Source organism: Drosophila subobscura, chromosome E (assembly GCF_008121235.1).
Source record: "Drosophila subobscura isolate 14011-0131.10 chromosome E, UCBerk_Dsub_1.0, whole genome shotgun sequence".
Classification (NCBI taxonomy): Eukaryota; Metazoa; Arthropoda; class Insecta; order Diptera; family Drosophilidae; genus Drosophila; species Drosophila subobscura.
The window spans coordinates 18,489,797-18,505,493 of NC_048531.1; the positions used below are offsets into that span (position 1 = coordinate 18,489,797).

The window sequence follows — 15,697 nt, forward strand, 5'->3', positions numbered from 1 at the left end:
TGTGGCTATAATAATGATCCAATCGGATCCCAATTTGGTGATCTGATAGATCACAAATTTGGTGGCTCTAGCTCTTATAGTCTCTGAGAACTAGCCGACAAACAAGACGGACAGGCGGACGGACGGACGGACGGACAGACGGACAGACAGACATGGCTCAATCGACTCGGCTATTGATGCTGATCAAGAATATATATACTTTATGGGGTCGAAACGTTTCCTTCTGTGCGTTACATACAACCGTTATCCGCACAAATACAATATACCCTATTTACTCTTCGAGTACCGGGTATAAAAATGATATGCAAATTGAGTTTTCTGCCTTTAAAGTTATGATAAGGCAGACCAAACGCTTGCAACATTTGCGTTTGCAAAAAACATTACCATAATTGTGCCATCAACAGATATGTACATAGATATATGTAGATACATAATAGATACATATTTGCATACATAGATACATATCGGAATGTAGCTGCTTCCTGAGGGACTCGATGCCGCTTTTGATGCTTCCAGCTCAGTGATTTTTAATAATAAAACAACGACAAGCAAGCAAACATACAAATTGATAACCCGCTGTGTGTGAGTGCACTGCGAGAGAGACACCTTTGCTTGTGTCTGGCAGCCATATAAATCACAGCAGGCGGGACAAAGAGTTGGAGGAGCAGCAACAGGAGACTGAGGAACAATGGCCATAAGAGACAAAGTCAAGTTGAAGGCACACAGCCCAGGCAGAGCCTCAAGTACGAAATGACAATTGACACGAGTTGGCAGCCAGCACACCATGCCACACACACACCTTAAACTGGGCTGGCAAAGGAAACTCGAACCGCAGTCCTTCCGCCACCCCAGCGTTCCTTTTTGCGCGCTTCACGCAATTTATTTTATTGTTGTTTGGCAAACAACTTTCATAAGTTTCCAGCTGTTCACAAACGGCACTCAATTTTGGTCGCCATAGTAGTCCTTGTCCCCTGCTCCTGCCACCGCTCTCCTGTTGGTCATTGAAAGTTATAAAGTGAGTTTTTTGCATTATTAGTTGCCAGTTGGTGTGACCAACTTGCTTGCCACAAGCGGCGGCAGCAGCACGAATGGACAGACACAGGACAGTTGGACATAATTACCATAAGCAGCTCGGCAGCTGCTGCTGCGGCATTTAAATTTGCAAAAAGTGGCAGAACGAAAAGGAAATTAAATTATGGAATCAATGCAAATTTTTGTGCAGCCAAAAATGACAAACAAATTGAGGAAAAATTGTGGAAAAGTTCATGCAAAATAAGCCGAAAATGAATGCTCTTTTCCTGGCCATTCTTTTCTTTTTCAGACATTTAAATTCATTGACTTTGGAGAGCAACGAGCAGGCTGCCCATTTCCATGGAAAAATGTGCAAATTTTGGAACCCCAAGACAGCGCTTAGACCGCAGAGCACAGGCCCCTGCATGGCTGATGCAAAAACTATCAAAATACGCAAATAACGTTGCATGCCACAACAAGTCTGAACTGAACTGAACTGAACTGAATGCTGTGCTGTTTGGGGCACAGGATTTGCATGCATAGAAGAGAATGCCGAATCAATGCCGCAAAGCCGAAAAGTCAATCAATTGCTGGAAAATCGAAAAACCAAATCGCCACAGAGGAACAGCAAACATTTGCAGCTGCTGTGGCACGCACTCAGACAGCAGCAGCCACTTGTACGTGTGTGTGTGTGTGTGTAAATGATGTATATCTAATTGGTGTTTGTGTTTGCGGCAAACAATAAATAAAGTCTAGCCAATGGACACTTCAGCAAAAAACAATTACGGCGGACAGCAGCAGTCCACGGGGGATTGGCATTCGACTGTCGACTGGCTTGTCCTCCGGTTTGTTGATTTGTTTATTTAAACAATAGATAAAAACATGCACGTAGGCAGCCAGCAGCCAGCAGCGGAAACGGAAGCAGTGCCCCATGCATAATTGTTGAAAAAAGAGCAACCCAAAAGAGCAGCGAAAACCCTTGGCTGATTGAAAGCTTATCGATTCAGCCCTAAGCCACACCTTAAACTATAAAGACTCGGCCAGGGGGATATGTGAATTTCCAGCGAAAAGCAAATTGGCACAGCGGAGGAGTCGCAGCCTCAAAGCCAATTAGGGTTTTGGGTTTGGCTAAAAAGGTTTCCGCAAAAGCCAACGACAGGCAGCTGTCGGGCTACATACATTTTCGCTGGCTTGACAAACATGTGTAAGGGATAAGGCAGCGTCTAGTGCCTGCCTGCTGCTTGGGGGGGCAACTCAATTTAAAGAGCTGCAAAGAGCGTCTTTAATTTGTTGGCCAATTGCGGCTGAGGCTGATGCTGAGGCTGCCACAGATGCAATTACCCACAGCAGACCCAAGTCGGGGGCTTCGACATCGTAAATTGCCAGCGTGATATTAAATTACGTGTGACTTTCTACTTCCGTTGCTACGTAATCCGTTTCCGTTTCCGTTTGGCGGAGGCTTTGGCTTTGGCTTTGGGTTTGAGTTTGGTTCGCCGCTCTCCGACTGCGACTGGCGCTTACATTCCATCGTTAATCTTGTGCTAAGCGCCGCCAATAAATTATTGCAACCCGCTCTCCACTCTCCTCTCCACCCCGCTGTCTACTGTGGCCAAACTGCATGAAAGAAAATTTGCAATTAAAATGCGCGCAGCGCTGATAGCGGCTGTTGGCCCCACACATTCCGTTGGCCATTTCATTTTCCATGTTTTCTTTCTGCCAACTCTGCCTCTCTGGTGTGTGTGTGTGTGTGTGTGTGTGTGTGTGTGTGCTCTGTGTTGACCTAATTCCGTGAAGCAGCGGCAAAACATTTCGAGCTGGTCAGCCAGTCGGCAGTGGGTCTGGGCTGCGGCACTGCATTGTCGGTTAATGCATTCAACGTTAATGTGTGGCATCCACTCAGCTGGGCACCAGCCTCCATGCAGCTCCATGCAGCTCTCCATCGTATCATCATCATCATGATACAGATGATGCAAATTTTGCAGCTAATGCAGCTTTTGGTGGGCAGCTCTTCCCCCTCGCTGTTCCGTGTTGCTGTCACTGCGGTTTGCAGCTGTTTATCCAGCTAAAACGCATGTAATGGATTGGCTGTGGCACCGCGAACGGGCACTGCCATTTTGCATGCACTTTAACTTCAGCTTCATGCCGCACACATGGCGTATGGGCAATGCGCCGCGCCTCGGCCTCAGCTTAAACCTGCAAGCAGAACATTTTCTGCACTGGAAATTGAGTTTGCCGCGTAACAGAATACCAGCAGAGGATAATCAGCTTCATCTTCGTCCACTTTGTGGTGGAAAATGGCTTAATGGCAAAGGCAAGCTGCACTTTGATTGAGCTTCAATTGCGCTCCCTTCATTAGCTCAATTTCAGCTGGGAGGCAGGAGGCAGTGGGCAGTGGGCAGGACACTCAATTAAATGTAAACCCTCAGTTTTGGCCAACAATTGGCCAACTTTTGCAGAGAGAGAGCTCGGGGCATCGCTTAATGCGTGTAGCACGATGCTGCCGCTGGTATCTGTGTCATTGGATGAGCTCCAGGCAGCTGCAAGGGCACTTATTGCGAGTGCCGTGGCTTTTAAGCACCCAACACATGAGTGCCAAAGGGTGGGGGAGCGGGGGAGAGAGAGTGTCCTGCTCTGGCATCCGCTGCTGATTTACGCCGCTGCAAAAGTGACAGCAAAGCTCTTTTTATGCGCTTTTATCGCTTTAATTGGGGGCGGGAACGACGCCGCCTTCCTGTGTCATACTTTTGGCATCCTGTTGCCAGTCGCTGCTCCGTCGTTGCCTCCTTCATCAGGAGGCCTGCCTCTGTGTGCAACAATGATGCTGTGGCAGTAATGGCGGATGCCTTGCCTGAGCTTCCCCGACAGCAAATGCAGGTCACTGCACTGTGAGGCGTCAATTGCATTTGCCTTTACTGCATTAAAGACTTAACACTTGGCTCAGTCTTTAAACTGGGCTAAAAGTATGCCCCGTGCCTTTGCCCTGTCTCGATATTTAATTAGTTTGCAGCCGCAAAAACCGCACTGATAATTATTAAACATACACGAAATAATGTGCGAAAACATACACAAATTATGAGGGTAACAGTTGAGGCAGCCAGCCAACCGACGATTGTAATTAATTGCTTATAATTCCCGTATAGATTTCAATTAAAAATACATTTATTTTCACCTCTTTATGGGCAGGCAGCTCGGCTGCTGCTTTACACTTTGATTAAGGCTTTAATCATTAACAATTAAGAGGGAGTGGCATTACATTGCCTGCAATGCACTTTGCTGGCACTGGGATTGAGTTTTTGGAGTTGGTTTGAGCTGATTGGGAAAGCTGACAGCTGACGGGGAAAATGTTGCTTGAAGTCTGGAGACATTGCAGCTATTGCGGGGCAGAGCTTTGGGCAGACAATTCTTCGTTTTGGGAAGCATTCTCCATTCTCCTATTTCCTCTTTCTTTTTCCTGCCATCATCTCATCCTCTGTTGCCATAAAGCACTCTCTGAACCCTTTCTGCACCCAAAATAAAACCTAATTTAGACACTCAACGCCATAATTCACCAGTCCCCCGCCTATGCCGCTGCAAAATCAATGCAATTAATGATTAAATACGTGCCCAAAGTCCATTAAATCGTAGTCAAAGCCACGCTAGAGACTGCCAAAGCAATGGCACTTCCAGCTGTAATGAATGGGCCAAAGCAATGGGCACTGCCATGATGCATGTGGAGATAGTAGGCTCGTGCAACATGAGGCATGCAGCTGCATTAGCTGCAGCTTGAGCTTGAGAGTTGCATTTTAATGCACAGACACACGGGGCGCAAATAATTCACACTATAAGCTGCCAGCCGCTGCTCGTTCGTCCTCCTGTGGCTTTATGGTCATTATTCATGGGGAAAGCCAAAGTCGGTGGGGGAACGGAGAGACGCACGAGTGGCTGTGTAGCCCCCAAAATGTATGGACAAGGCTAAGGGGCGAAGGAACAACACGTTTATACCATTTCCCAATGGCCTGAGTGCGATTTTCACTTTTATTGTTGCCAGAGCTACAGGCAGCAGGCTGCTGTCCCCGCTCCTTCGGCTGCCTCAATGCCTGGCCATATATCTGTCTGGCTGTCGGCAAATATGAGCAGAAGCGGCAGCAGCATCTGCTGTAGTTCCTGCACTTGCATTTGCCCCAACAATTTATACATTTATGCGCTTTGCCTGTGGCTTTGGCTTTGGCTTTGGCTTTGCTTTGCCCAAAAATTTACCTTCCGTGTTGCCGTTTTTTTGACAGCTGCCGCTGGAGTGGCATGTGCTACATGTGTTTCGGCAATCGTGTACAACTGCAGCTCCTGCTGGAGAGTTGCTCGAGAGGTTGCCTTTCCCAAAGGCTCTTTGCCTTGTAGTGAAAACCTTTTAATCACATGGAAGTACGTGTTTGGCTCTGAATGTATTCTTATAAATGGAAATACAAGTCTCCCTCCCTCCCTCTGGCAATGGCTAACCGCACTCTGACATATAAATTCATGGCATGGCATCCAATAGGTCAAACGATTTTTGTGTCTGTGCCTCGTCTGTTGCCCCTGGCAGCTGCCACAACGAATGTGAATATGATGCGAAAAGGGCGTTTGTTTGTTTGGAATTTAACGATTTGATTGCCCATGGAATAGAGCCACTGAGAGAGAGGGCTTGCAATAATGTGCGGCACTTAAATGCCCAACGACCACAAAACAAAACTCCAAGCAGCAGCAGCAGCAACATTTTGGGACATTTTACATGTCGACAAACGAAAAATGGCCAAGGGAATGTGCCAGCTATCAAGGCGACTAGGGAGATACCCTGCAAGCTGGCACGTCAAAGAACTTCTCTGGGGAGCTCCAGCGGCAGGGTATTGTAACCCTTGTAAGTCCGATAAGTAATGGGAGCTGCAATGCTCGAACTTTAACCCCAAAGCCCAACCCCTTCCCTCATCCGGTTGCAGCTTCCGATGCCCGACCCCAAATCTCTGGGCCAAGTGCGGGACGGACGCACAATTCGCATTGTTTGGCTTTTGCTGCTGCCAGCTTAGGCTCGGATTTGTCCCACACACTCTGCAGGAAGAAGGAGGAGGAGGGGAATGTTTGTCTCTGTGTGTGTGTGTGTGAAAGAATGCCCTAACGTGTGTGTGTCTGTGAAATGTTCTGATTTATGGCATTAAATGCACACACACAGAGTAAAAAAGTGAGCCTGAATTGGATTTTATTTGAATTTAATGGGTTTTTAGTTTGTGTTTTAATGCGCGTTGCCTTTGTGTGGGTTTTTGTCCAGATTTACAGATTCCACTCTGCACATTTTGGGGTGCGTTCTGGTCAATTTAATGGCAATGCAATTAGGAAACACAAAAGTGACGCGCAGCCAGACCTTTAAAGGCTTTAAAACTGCGAGAAATTTGTGCAAATTTGGAGCTTAAAGTAGGGAAAAGGATAGTGTTAATGGTCTGCGAATAAGAGCTGAATGCTGTGCTCCACTCCAGGCCGAATGTGTGCTTAATGGACAATATCTGCGCCTGATAATGCAATACATCCTTTGGGGAGGCGAGCCTATAGCTCCCTGAGTGCATGCACTCGGCTGTAAATCTCACATCTCGTTTGTTAATGCCATAATTCAGCTAACAATACACAGGGCAGACCATGCACAATATCATATTAAGTATACGACGTGCAGCACGGACACAGGCAACTGGGGAGAGCGAAGAGAGCAGAGAAAGAACAGAAGGAAACGTGGCCCGGGCCATATGCACTACCAATTTATGGCTTCAATAAACATAAAGTTTATAAACTCCCGAGGCGCTGTCGTTGCTCATCATTTGCAGCGAATTGTCGACTGGCAACTGGCAGCAACAGGAGACACGAAACACAGGCAACAACAGCAGAGAGACAACAAAGGAGAGGGAAGAAAAGGCGCAGGAAGCAGTAAGGAACGGTAAGGGACGGGCGCAACGATGGCCAAATAAATAATGAAAAAGAAAAGTGATGTCATAAAAATGTTATCTCTTAACTGGAATTGAGCAGCATGAACAAGCAGAGAGGATGAAGGAAGCAACGAGGAGCAGCAGCAGCAAGCAGTAGGAGCAGCAAGCAGTAGGAGCAGCAAGCAGCGCAGCAAGCAGCAGCAAGCAGAAACAACAAAAGGTAACTGGAGCAGCAGCGGCAACAAAGAGCGGGAATAACAACACAAACAACTACGCCTGGTCACTTGCGTATAAAAAATGACAATGGCAATGTGTACGTGTGTGGGAAGGGGTGCCATGCCATATAATAGCCAGACAAAAGGAGCAAAACAGAAAAGCCAAAAGCAGGCAATGCGCTGCACTTGGATGCTGCTGATGCTGCTGCTGTCATACAAGTGTATGAGTGTCCCGTTATAAAGTTACAAAACTGCAAAAATACTACAAAATGTTTAACTCCCACAGACACAGCCACAGACAGAGCTGCACACTCGCACGCACGTCCGCAACAGCCAAGCATCAACAATTTAACGTGGCACAAAATTGTTTCCGCCTCTCAGCGCTCCACCCTCGACCCTCCACCCACAAAAGTTTACAGCTTGGCAGGCGCTGTGTCAAAGGTGGAGTGAAGAGCGCACGGAGGACACATAGATAGTGGCTGTCCCACCCCACACCCCCAAAAAACTACTATTACTACGAGTATGTATGATGCCATGAAAATATTACATAAAATAAAATAAAGCTCTTAAAGTTTGTATGAGCACCGACAGCTCAGCTTCATGCACAATTAGGTGGCTCGGGTTCGGGCTTGGGCTCCTGCTCTGGCACCATGGTCAAGTGTAAGGGGATTTCCACCTCAGGGCCATGTGTGTGGCATGATGCCAGTAGCAGCAGCAGCAGCCACTCGAAGCTGCCAAATTTAATCAGGAGAGCGGACCAAGAGAGGCGCCAATGGAGCAGCTCCCAAGGATTGCAAACAAAATGGCAGATTGTAGAGGATGAAACGAAAGTGGAAAGTGGAAAGTAGAGCTAAGATCAAGAGCGAGCACAAGCTGAACACACTCGTGCAGAGGAGTGGCAGTGCCCATGTTTAACTGGGGTAAACATAAATCTAAAATAAACCCATTTAAAAAGTTGAACATTTCATGAGCAATACAAAATTCATGCAATTCAATTGTCGCAGAATGAGTGCTTTGCATTATTTAAATCAAAAGTTAATAACTGGAACGGGTGTGTGTTTGTTTAATTGAAGGAAAACTCTTTTGTTTGCAGTGCTTTTCGACGTGACGTGGGAATGCAATATCAATTATTTAGTGCTAAACAAATTCGTTGCACAAGCTGCTGCCTAATTTCCACAAATTGAACAAACACGAAGAAAGAGGTTGCATTTGAGCTGGCACAAATATAATTGAATATTTTATGGCTGCAAAAGAGATATTTCACAGTGGAGATAATAAATCCCAGGTAACCCCCACTCACAGTATCCAACTTTTACTTTTTCGAAGGAATTTCCCCCCGGCACAAAGTGCTGCTAACTCATTTCACAATTTGCCAGTCTGAAATGGTTTTAATGTGAAAACTTTTGTGGCTACAATGTATCCTCCACACGGAAGGGTATGAGTGCAACCAGCAGCTAGAGTGCTCCTCCTCCCTCCCACTCCTCCTTCTTGTCGTGGCACCTGATCCTGTGCAGCATGATTTAGTTGCACAAAAGTTCGGCTTCAATTTCTGGCCGCTGTGCTGTACGCCTGGCGGCAGGAGAATAAAACAGAGTCAGTGGGCCAAATGCAATCAAATATACAAAACAAAACAGAACGGAACAGAACAACAGTTTTGTAACAACCGCAAATGGGAATAGGAGAGGGAAAGAGATTACATTGTGATGCACAAATTTATTTACGTACAAGTGTACATGTTTATGTGTCTAACGCTCTCGTTGTTATATGATTTGCACATAGTTCGGCTAAGCTTTAAAGTGGGATAAATGTAAACATATTTACATACAAATGCACAAACATATGTGGAGAAGTGCAGAAGTAAACAAAGATGCAGTGCATTAAGCAGGAATATCAATAAGCACAGACAGAAACTACGCAGTAGATTATCCATTGTCCGTTCAATGCACACTTTTGCTGAGAGCGAGCTTTGAGAGCGAGAGAGAGAGAGAGGCGTCCAAGCCGAGTGCATCTGAGAGGGAGATAGATCAAAGAGGAATTGAAAGAGAGCAAATGGCTGGTGCTGTGCAAAATGAATTTACTGTAAATTTACCATGGGCTGGCACAAGAAGTTGTTTTTGTAGGTAGCCGAGAGAATGAATGTAGAACAACCGCGACTAACGGCGCTTGCAAAACTGCTAGAAGGAGAAGAGCGGCGAGCGCTCCGTCAACGACAATTACAAATGTACGTATGTATGTACATACATATATATGTACATACATATGTACATATATGTATGTATACATACTTCATTGAATTGCAAACTCTTTCTTCTTTGCAGTACAAACATCTGGTTAAAGTCATAATTCAATACAAAAGGGGCAACAAGGCGTAACAGTAGCAGTGCCAGCAGAAGGAGAATAAATAAGCAAAAGGGAAGATGTATGTATGTAGCCGTAAAAGAACAAATAATACTCGTGCTCGTACTCGTATATTGAATATGATTTGCGAACAGATGTGAACAGAGCCGAGATGCTATTCTCACTCAATCAATAACGCCAGCGCGGTGGTTGGGGTAGGATTCTAAACGTAAGATTGTGGCAGCGAAGGCTTACCGTACGTGACTCCCTGTACGTCTTGGCAGCGTCAAAAAGTAAGCAGTAATATGAGAGGAGCAGCAAGCAGTGAGCAGCAAGCAGCGGCTGCCTTTGTCAGTTCCGATTCCTATGGAAATCGAAAGCGGACCCACGGACTATGCAAATCTGCTGCTGCTGCTGCTGCTGCTGCTGCTGTGTCGCCTGATGTGGCACACACAATACATTTACATAAAAATGCACTTGATCTGTTTGATGGTGGGGTAGTGGGGGGTGGCTACGGGTACACATGTGTGTAAATATATCTGCTTACAGCTGTCAATGTGTTCACACACGCGGTGCCAACTCTTTGCCGCTCTCTCCCACCTCCTTTTTTGGCACTTGTCCTACATGGCAAGAAAGCTAATCGGCTTTCGGCATTGGGGTAATACTTTATGAAAGGAGAATAACCATCAGAAATCGCACAGTTAATGCATGAAACTTGAAGTTTTGGCACAGGTTTTGCCTTTAAGCTGCCAAGCATTTCCGTAATTGGCTCATTTCTGGCTGCGTTTCCCAATCCCTCTATCCCTATGCCATGCTGGTATTTCCAGTTGCTAAGCAATTTTCGCAGCTTCCGTTGCTGGCAGACACTTCTGTGTAGAGGACTAATTAATTTCCCTGGCCTTGCCATAGGCACAGGCATGGGCACGGGCAGTGGCACTGGCCCTGGCGCCAGGTACTGCAGCTACAGGTCAGTGGTTGAGTTACATGCCCGGGGATTACACGGCTCAGTCCTGAACGCTTCACTGGCCGAGTGGGTCAGCGGGCAGAGCTTTTGCTCGAATCGTACTAATCCCCCACCTGCATATAATTACTACTGAAATGTGTCCTAATTGAGCTCAGCCACTGCTGGTCCTGAGCCGCTTTAATTTGCTGGCATTTAGCCTTTGGGGAAGGCGAGCATCCGGGCACACTCAGGACATCAATAATAAATGAGATTCGACAAAAGTTGTAAACCTTTTTCGAGCACTTATCTGTCACACGTCACACGGCGCCAACATCATTTGTCAATTGTCAAGGCTTAAGCTACACTTCAGCCCTCTCCCACCCTCTCCCACACCACCGTACTTTCCCCTTTTGCTCTTTGCTCAGACCCCCGCCCGCATGCAGAAGTTCTGTTTGCCAACATTTATTTCCTTTCCCCTCTGTCACGCCCAATTGTTAAAAATGACAACTAATTAATTTATGTCCGACTCCCACCCCCCACAGAGACAGAGTTTCTGTCTCCTGACCACTACCAATCCTTCCCTGGTTGCCTTACTTCGATTTGCCCATAATTTTTGGGGTCAAATAGAGAAAATGGAGAACATTTTCCAGAGTGATTTGTCGGCTTAAGGGTTAATGAGTGGCCGCCTGTGGGCTACAGCAGATTGATGTTTGCCAAATTGCTTGAATTGTTGTAGAAATCTTCATTGAAGTCCCAGAGAGAGAGAGAGAGCGATGGGACACGAAGTGTAGGTGACAAGTCTGATGTGCAGTGCTCCCCCAACTGTAATTAGAGTTCCGAGCCAGCAAACTGCTTGGATTGCATTTAAGCAGCAAATTAGCCATGCTCTAAGCACTGCACACTCTCTCTCTCTCTCCCCCCTCTGATTCATTCATTCCCATTCGAAGAGAGAGCCACGGCTCGCTCCACATCCTGTGACCACTTGCCGCAGCAGTGCCCATCCCAAGCAGCATCACAAATGACTTCATTAGGCAGCGTCGCTGCCATTCCCAGCCCGGAGAGTATATCTATTAGCTGAAACATGCCCCGCAACCTACATTCCACATCCACTTAGCGCTGATAAGCAGCTGCTCAGCTCGGTGGCCCGGGAGGAGCTTCAGAGCAGGTCTGGAGGAGCAGGAGCGGGAGTGATGAAAGCTTCCATGCTGCACACAATGCCATCATTAACAGGCTGAAGGCGATTTTTATTGTGTTTGGCTTAAGCTTAAGCTTAACTCTCCCCCCACTCAGCCACTCTTCCACTCTCTGGCTCTCCTACTCTCTTTTGTCCTCTTTGATGTCTTCTCTTTGAGCGCTCCTCTCATCAGTTGGCCTAATGATTTGCACTCTGGCTGTTGGGGTAGGGGGGCAGCTTAATGACAAAAAATGGCCAACAACTTTGCCGACTGCATTGGCTGCATTTACTGGCTGAAGAGCAAAACATGTGTTCCACCAACTTGGAGAGCGCTTCCTTCCCTCTCTCTGCACTGCTTACCCTTACTCTTTGCACTGCTTGCCCCTTCCTCGCTGACTCTCTCTAATGCTGCAATTTGTAGACCACTGGTTTTATTACAGCCCGTGGCTGTGGAGCAACGACGGGCCATGGCCTCATGCTGCTCGCCGCAGGAGGCTCCTTCCCGGCTTATGCAGCCCATCCATATACATATGTACGGATCCGTAGTTGGCTGTGGGGACGGGCCGAAAAACTTTCGGCAGCTTGGCAGTTGGCGACATTTTTGGCTGCCAAAAAGTTTCCCAAACTGTGTTCGTGGCGGCTGTGTGTGAGTGTGCCTCTGCTCTCCGTTCCGTTCCGCTTTGGAGTGGAGTTCATTACGAATGCCGCGTGTTGACTTATGCATAATTACTGTTTTTCATGGCCCCCAGACCGGGGAGACCACCCGACTACTCGACTCCTTAGGCCAGAGCAGACTTGGCACAAGTTTTTTGGACCACGCTGCGCTGCACGGCCAGAGCCGCCGCTCCAGCCTGGCTGGTTCATATGCTCATTTGTGTGCATGACGCACTGACCTGTTTCTAATGCAACAAAAACGCTAAGCGCCTGCCAGGCACTCTCGGTGCAGTCAACTGTGTCCTTTTGCCTCAGGGAGCACCGACAGCGCCCACTCCAGCCCCAGCCCTAGCATACTTTATGCGCCGACTGGCTGGACTGGGCTGGGAGTTTATTTTACGCACGCCTTGACCAGACACAGAGTGGAGAGAGAGGGAGAGGCAGGGAGCCACGGCTGCATCACTTCTTCCAGCAAGTTGAAAAGTCAAGCGGATAAACAAGAGATTAAAATGTCATAAACAATGCTTTTTGCTCTTCCTGCGACGCCCCCCAATCCGGCAAAAGCAACTTAATGAAAGTCGCTCGAGTGCCCAGAGTGCAGTCGAGGAAAAGTGTTTCCTTTGCTGCAGCAAAAACTATTTTCTACTTGAAAACTTTACGCTGCACCCATGCACGCCCCATCAAGCCGCACGGAGCACGTTGAAGCCCCGTCGATGGCAACTCAATAAATTTCCATTAAACTTTTGATTTGTATCTACGACTTTTTTGCAGCCCAAATGCAATTGAAATTGCCACGAAAGAAATGGCATATAAAATATTGGAACAGTCAGCCAGCAGCAGCCACAGTAATCTCTGCATCGAAAGAGCATCCCAGCATCGACCAGTGGGTGCAGGATACGCTTTCCATTTTTGTAACACAATTGAAAAAAAACGTTTATTTTCGCTGGGCCTGCGAACAGGAGGAGCGTCGTAACACACACAAATGATAAACTATCATACAGAGGCATAAGTTATGTTCACATTCTCGTATTTGCGCCGGAAACAAGTAACTATAAAACACTTGGCCATATTCAAGTTAAGATTTACCGACTTGCGGCAATCACACATACACACATACAAGGACAGGCACACACACATGGGGTGATGGAGGGGCTAAACTATAAACTGTAAATACTGTTTGCAAAGTCGTTGCAAGCAAAACTCTCTCTCGGGACAGACAATTTTCGACGACAAAGACCAGCCTCGCGATTGATGCTGAACGGTGACTGATCTTTGCGGTTGAAAATTATGTTTACGACATAAATTGCCATTGCTAATTTCCTGATTATATGATTGTATGATTACGGTATTAAGTATTGTGATTCGTAAATATGTTTGGGACAGACTGAAGGAGGAAAAGGAATGAACTAAGAAATTGACAAAAACATTTTGCCAGTCGTTTACTCAGCGCCGGCATTGATCGTGATCGTCTTGCCCTTGGGATCGTCGAAGCGATCCATTGTGTTGATGTCCATCATCCAGCAGACGCCAATGAAAATGATAATCAGGAAGATGACAACCACAAACAGACCCATCAGGATGCCAGTGGAGACGAAGCCCACACAGTCCCAGGAGTCGCCGAAGACAAAGTTCTCCTTGTAGGTGCTGCTGAAGGGAGCCTGAATCTGCAGCGAGTTGAAGCTCAGCGTGTTGTACATATTATCAACGGCAGCCGTCTCCAATGTGAGGTTGCCGCAGGCATACGAGAAGGTGGTGGGCGCGTTGATGATGCCCGTGCTGCGGAAGTTCTGTCCGGCGTAGGCCACGTTGGTCAGGCTAAAGTAGCCGCCATCGCCATAAAGAACATCGAACGTGAGTGACTTGGTGGGATCGGCTGTGGCCAGGGTAACGGAGAACTTAGTAGCGGGAGTAGTTCCGTTGGTGATGGTGAGCGAGTTGACCGAGAAGGGCACACCGTTGTACTGGACGCTGGTGTAGAACATGCGAAACTGGTTGCCAGACACCCACATGATGCCGCCGGTGGTGGCGGCCGTGTCACGGCGCGTGCGACGCTGCACCACGGGGGCGGTGGACGGAGCGGCCAGATACAGATAAGCCACCTTGCAGTCCAACTGCTTGCTGATAGCGGCAATGGCAGAGTCTGTCGAAGAGCATGAACGAAATTAGCACGCACTCCCACACGCAGACTGTTTTGTGTACAAACCATGTGACTCCAGGGTGACCTCGCGCGTTTCTTCGTCATCCTCGAAGCTGACAAACAGAGCGGTGCCCACGGAGCACTTGGCCGGGCTCACGAGACGCCCGCTGGCGTCGATGCTGTTGTGCTCCCGCTTGGCGGCCACCGAGCGCAGTGCCTCCGATGGATTCTCCACGCTGGTGTAGTAAGTCTTCGGGCTCACGCCCTGCAGCTTGGCGTAGCAGGACTGCGACTGGGAGTTGGCGCACAGGAAGTCCTTCGTGCTCAGCTGTGGTCACAGGAAAGTGCAGTAGGAATTAGAGTTTACCTATCAGCAGCCATTTCACGTGCAGCACTTACGCCATTTTCCTCGAAGGCCACAACCATGTGATCTTTCAGCAGCTCTGCCAACTGGTCAGCAAACTCCGCCTGGGGCACGGTCCTCAACGAGGGCTTCGCAACACTATAAAAAGGGAAAACGAACTTGCTATTAACTCCTCAGTAGGCGTACCGGAATAAGTTGAACCCACCTGTTGGCACCCCATAGGAATACGGGCGTTTGCTCGGCCAAGGCTGCTCCAATGACGCACAATGCAATCAGCGATTTCCACAACATCTTGCTGGGACGACGCACTGGACGGGTGGGGAAACAATAAGGAAACAAACCAAGACATAATGTAAGAACAGAAAAGAACACAAAAAGTTAAAGAAAACCAACCGAAAAGTGAACTCAAACTACAACAGAAAAGACAGTGGAGAAAATTTTCGCTTTGCAGGGCCCGACTGAGAAAACTTATGACCAAATCATGTGATTGCCAGTGTGACCGCGTGAACTATCGATAGCATATATCGAAAGACACTCGGAAATATACCGAAATATACGTTCTTACTATTAAAAAGTATCGAAAATATACCAAGGAACATCATATTCATCAATTTTCATGTTCTATTTGATAATACTAACTTGCAAAGACTTTTACCATTGAAACAATAATTTAATCCGATTGAAGAATCAATTTGGCTTATTATACATACTCCTTTTTATTAGATTGTATACCTTATGACCTTATATTTTAAAAATTTGTACTTGAATTTCACATATGGTCAGGGAAATCCTCTCCTGTGTCTAAACGGTCAGGGAAATTCTCTCCTGCCGGACGCTCTCCCGTGCTTATTTTTGCGTTTCAAATATGAGCACAGATACTGCACTTACATATACTGCACATATACCGTAAATCTTAAATCATCTTCCTCAATCTTTATGTTCTA

At 47.2% G+C, this 15,697-nt stretch overlaps 1 protein-coding gene across 1 annotated transcript; it reads right to left on the reverse strand.

Moving 5' to 3' along the window:
- Nucleotides 1-13,159: 13,159 nt before the first annotated feature.
- LOC117891137 (V-type proton ATPase subunit S1) lies at nucleotides 13,160-15,278 on the reverse strand. The gene is made up of 5 exons (XM_034796345.1): nucleotides 15,147-15,278; nucleotides 14,959-15,061; nucleotides 14,789-14,891; nucleotides 14,456-14,717; nucleotides 13,160-14,392 (listed from the first exon to the last, which is right to left on the reverse strand). Exons 2-5 carry the CDS (start codon nucleotides 15,042-15,044, stop codon nucleotides 13,692-13,694), a joined length of 1,152 nt encoding a protein of 383 aa, XP_034652236.1. The 5' UTR covers nucleotides 15,045-15,061; nucleotides 15,147-15,278; the 3' UTR covers nucleotides 13,160-13,691.
- Between the last annotated feature and the right edge of the window lie 419 nt (nucleotides 15,279-15,697).

What these genes read in the sequence shown, in the direction of transcription:
- LOC117891137 (XM_034796345.1), bottom strand. Translation starts at nt 15,044, where the DNA reads ATGTTGTGGAAATCGCTGATTGCATTGTGCGTCATTGGAGCAGCCTTG. An exon ending in TGGCCTTCGAGGAAAATGGC is followed by an intron (nt 14,718 to 14,788) that starts GTAAGTGCTGCA and finishes CTGTGACCACAG; the next exon opens with CTGAGCACGAAGGACTTCCT. An exon ending in GGTCACCCTGGAGTCACATG is followed by an intron (nt 14,393 to 14,455) that starts GTTTGTACACAA and finishes GCTCTTCGACAG; the next exon opens with ACTCTGCCATTGCCGCTATC.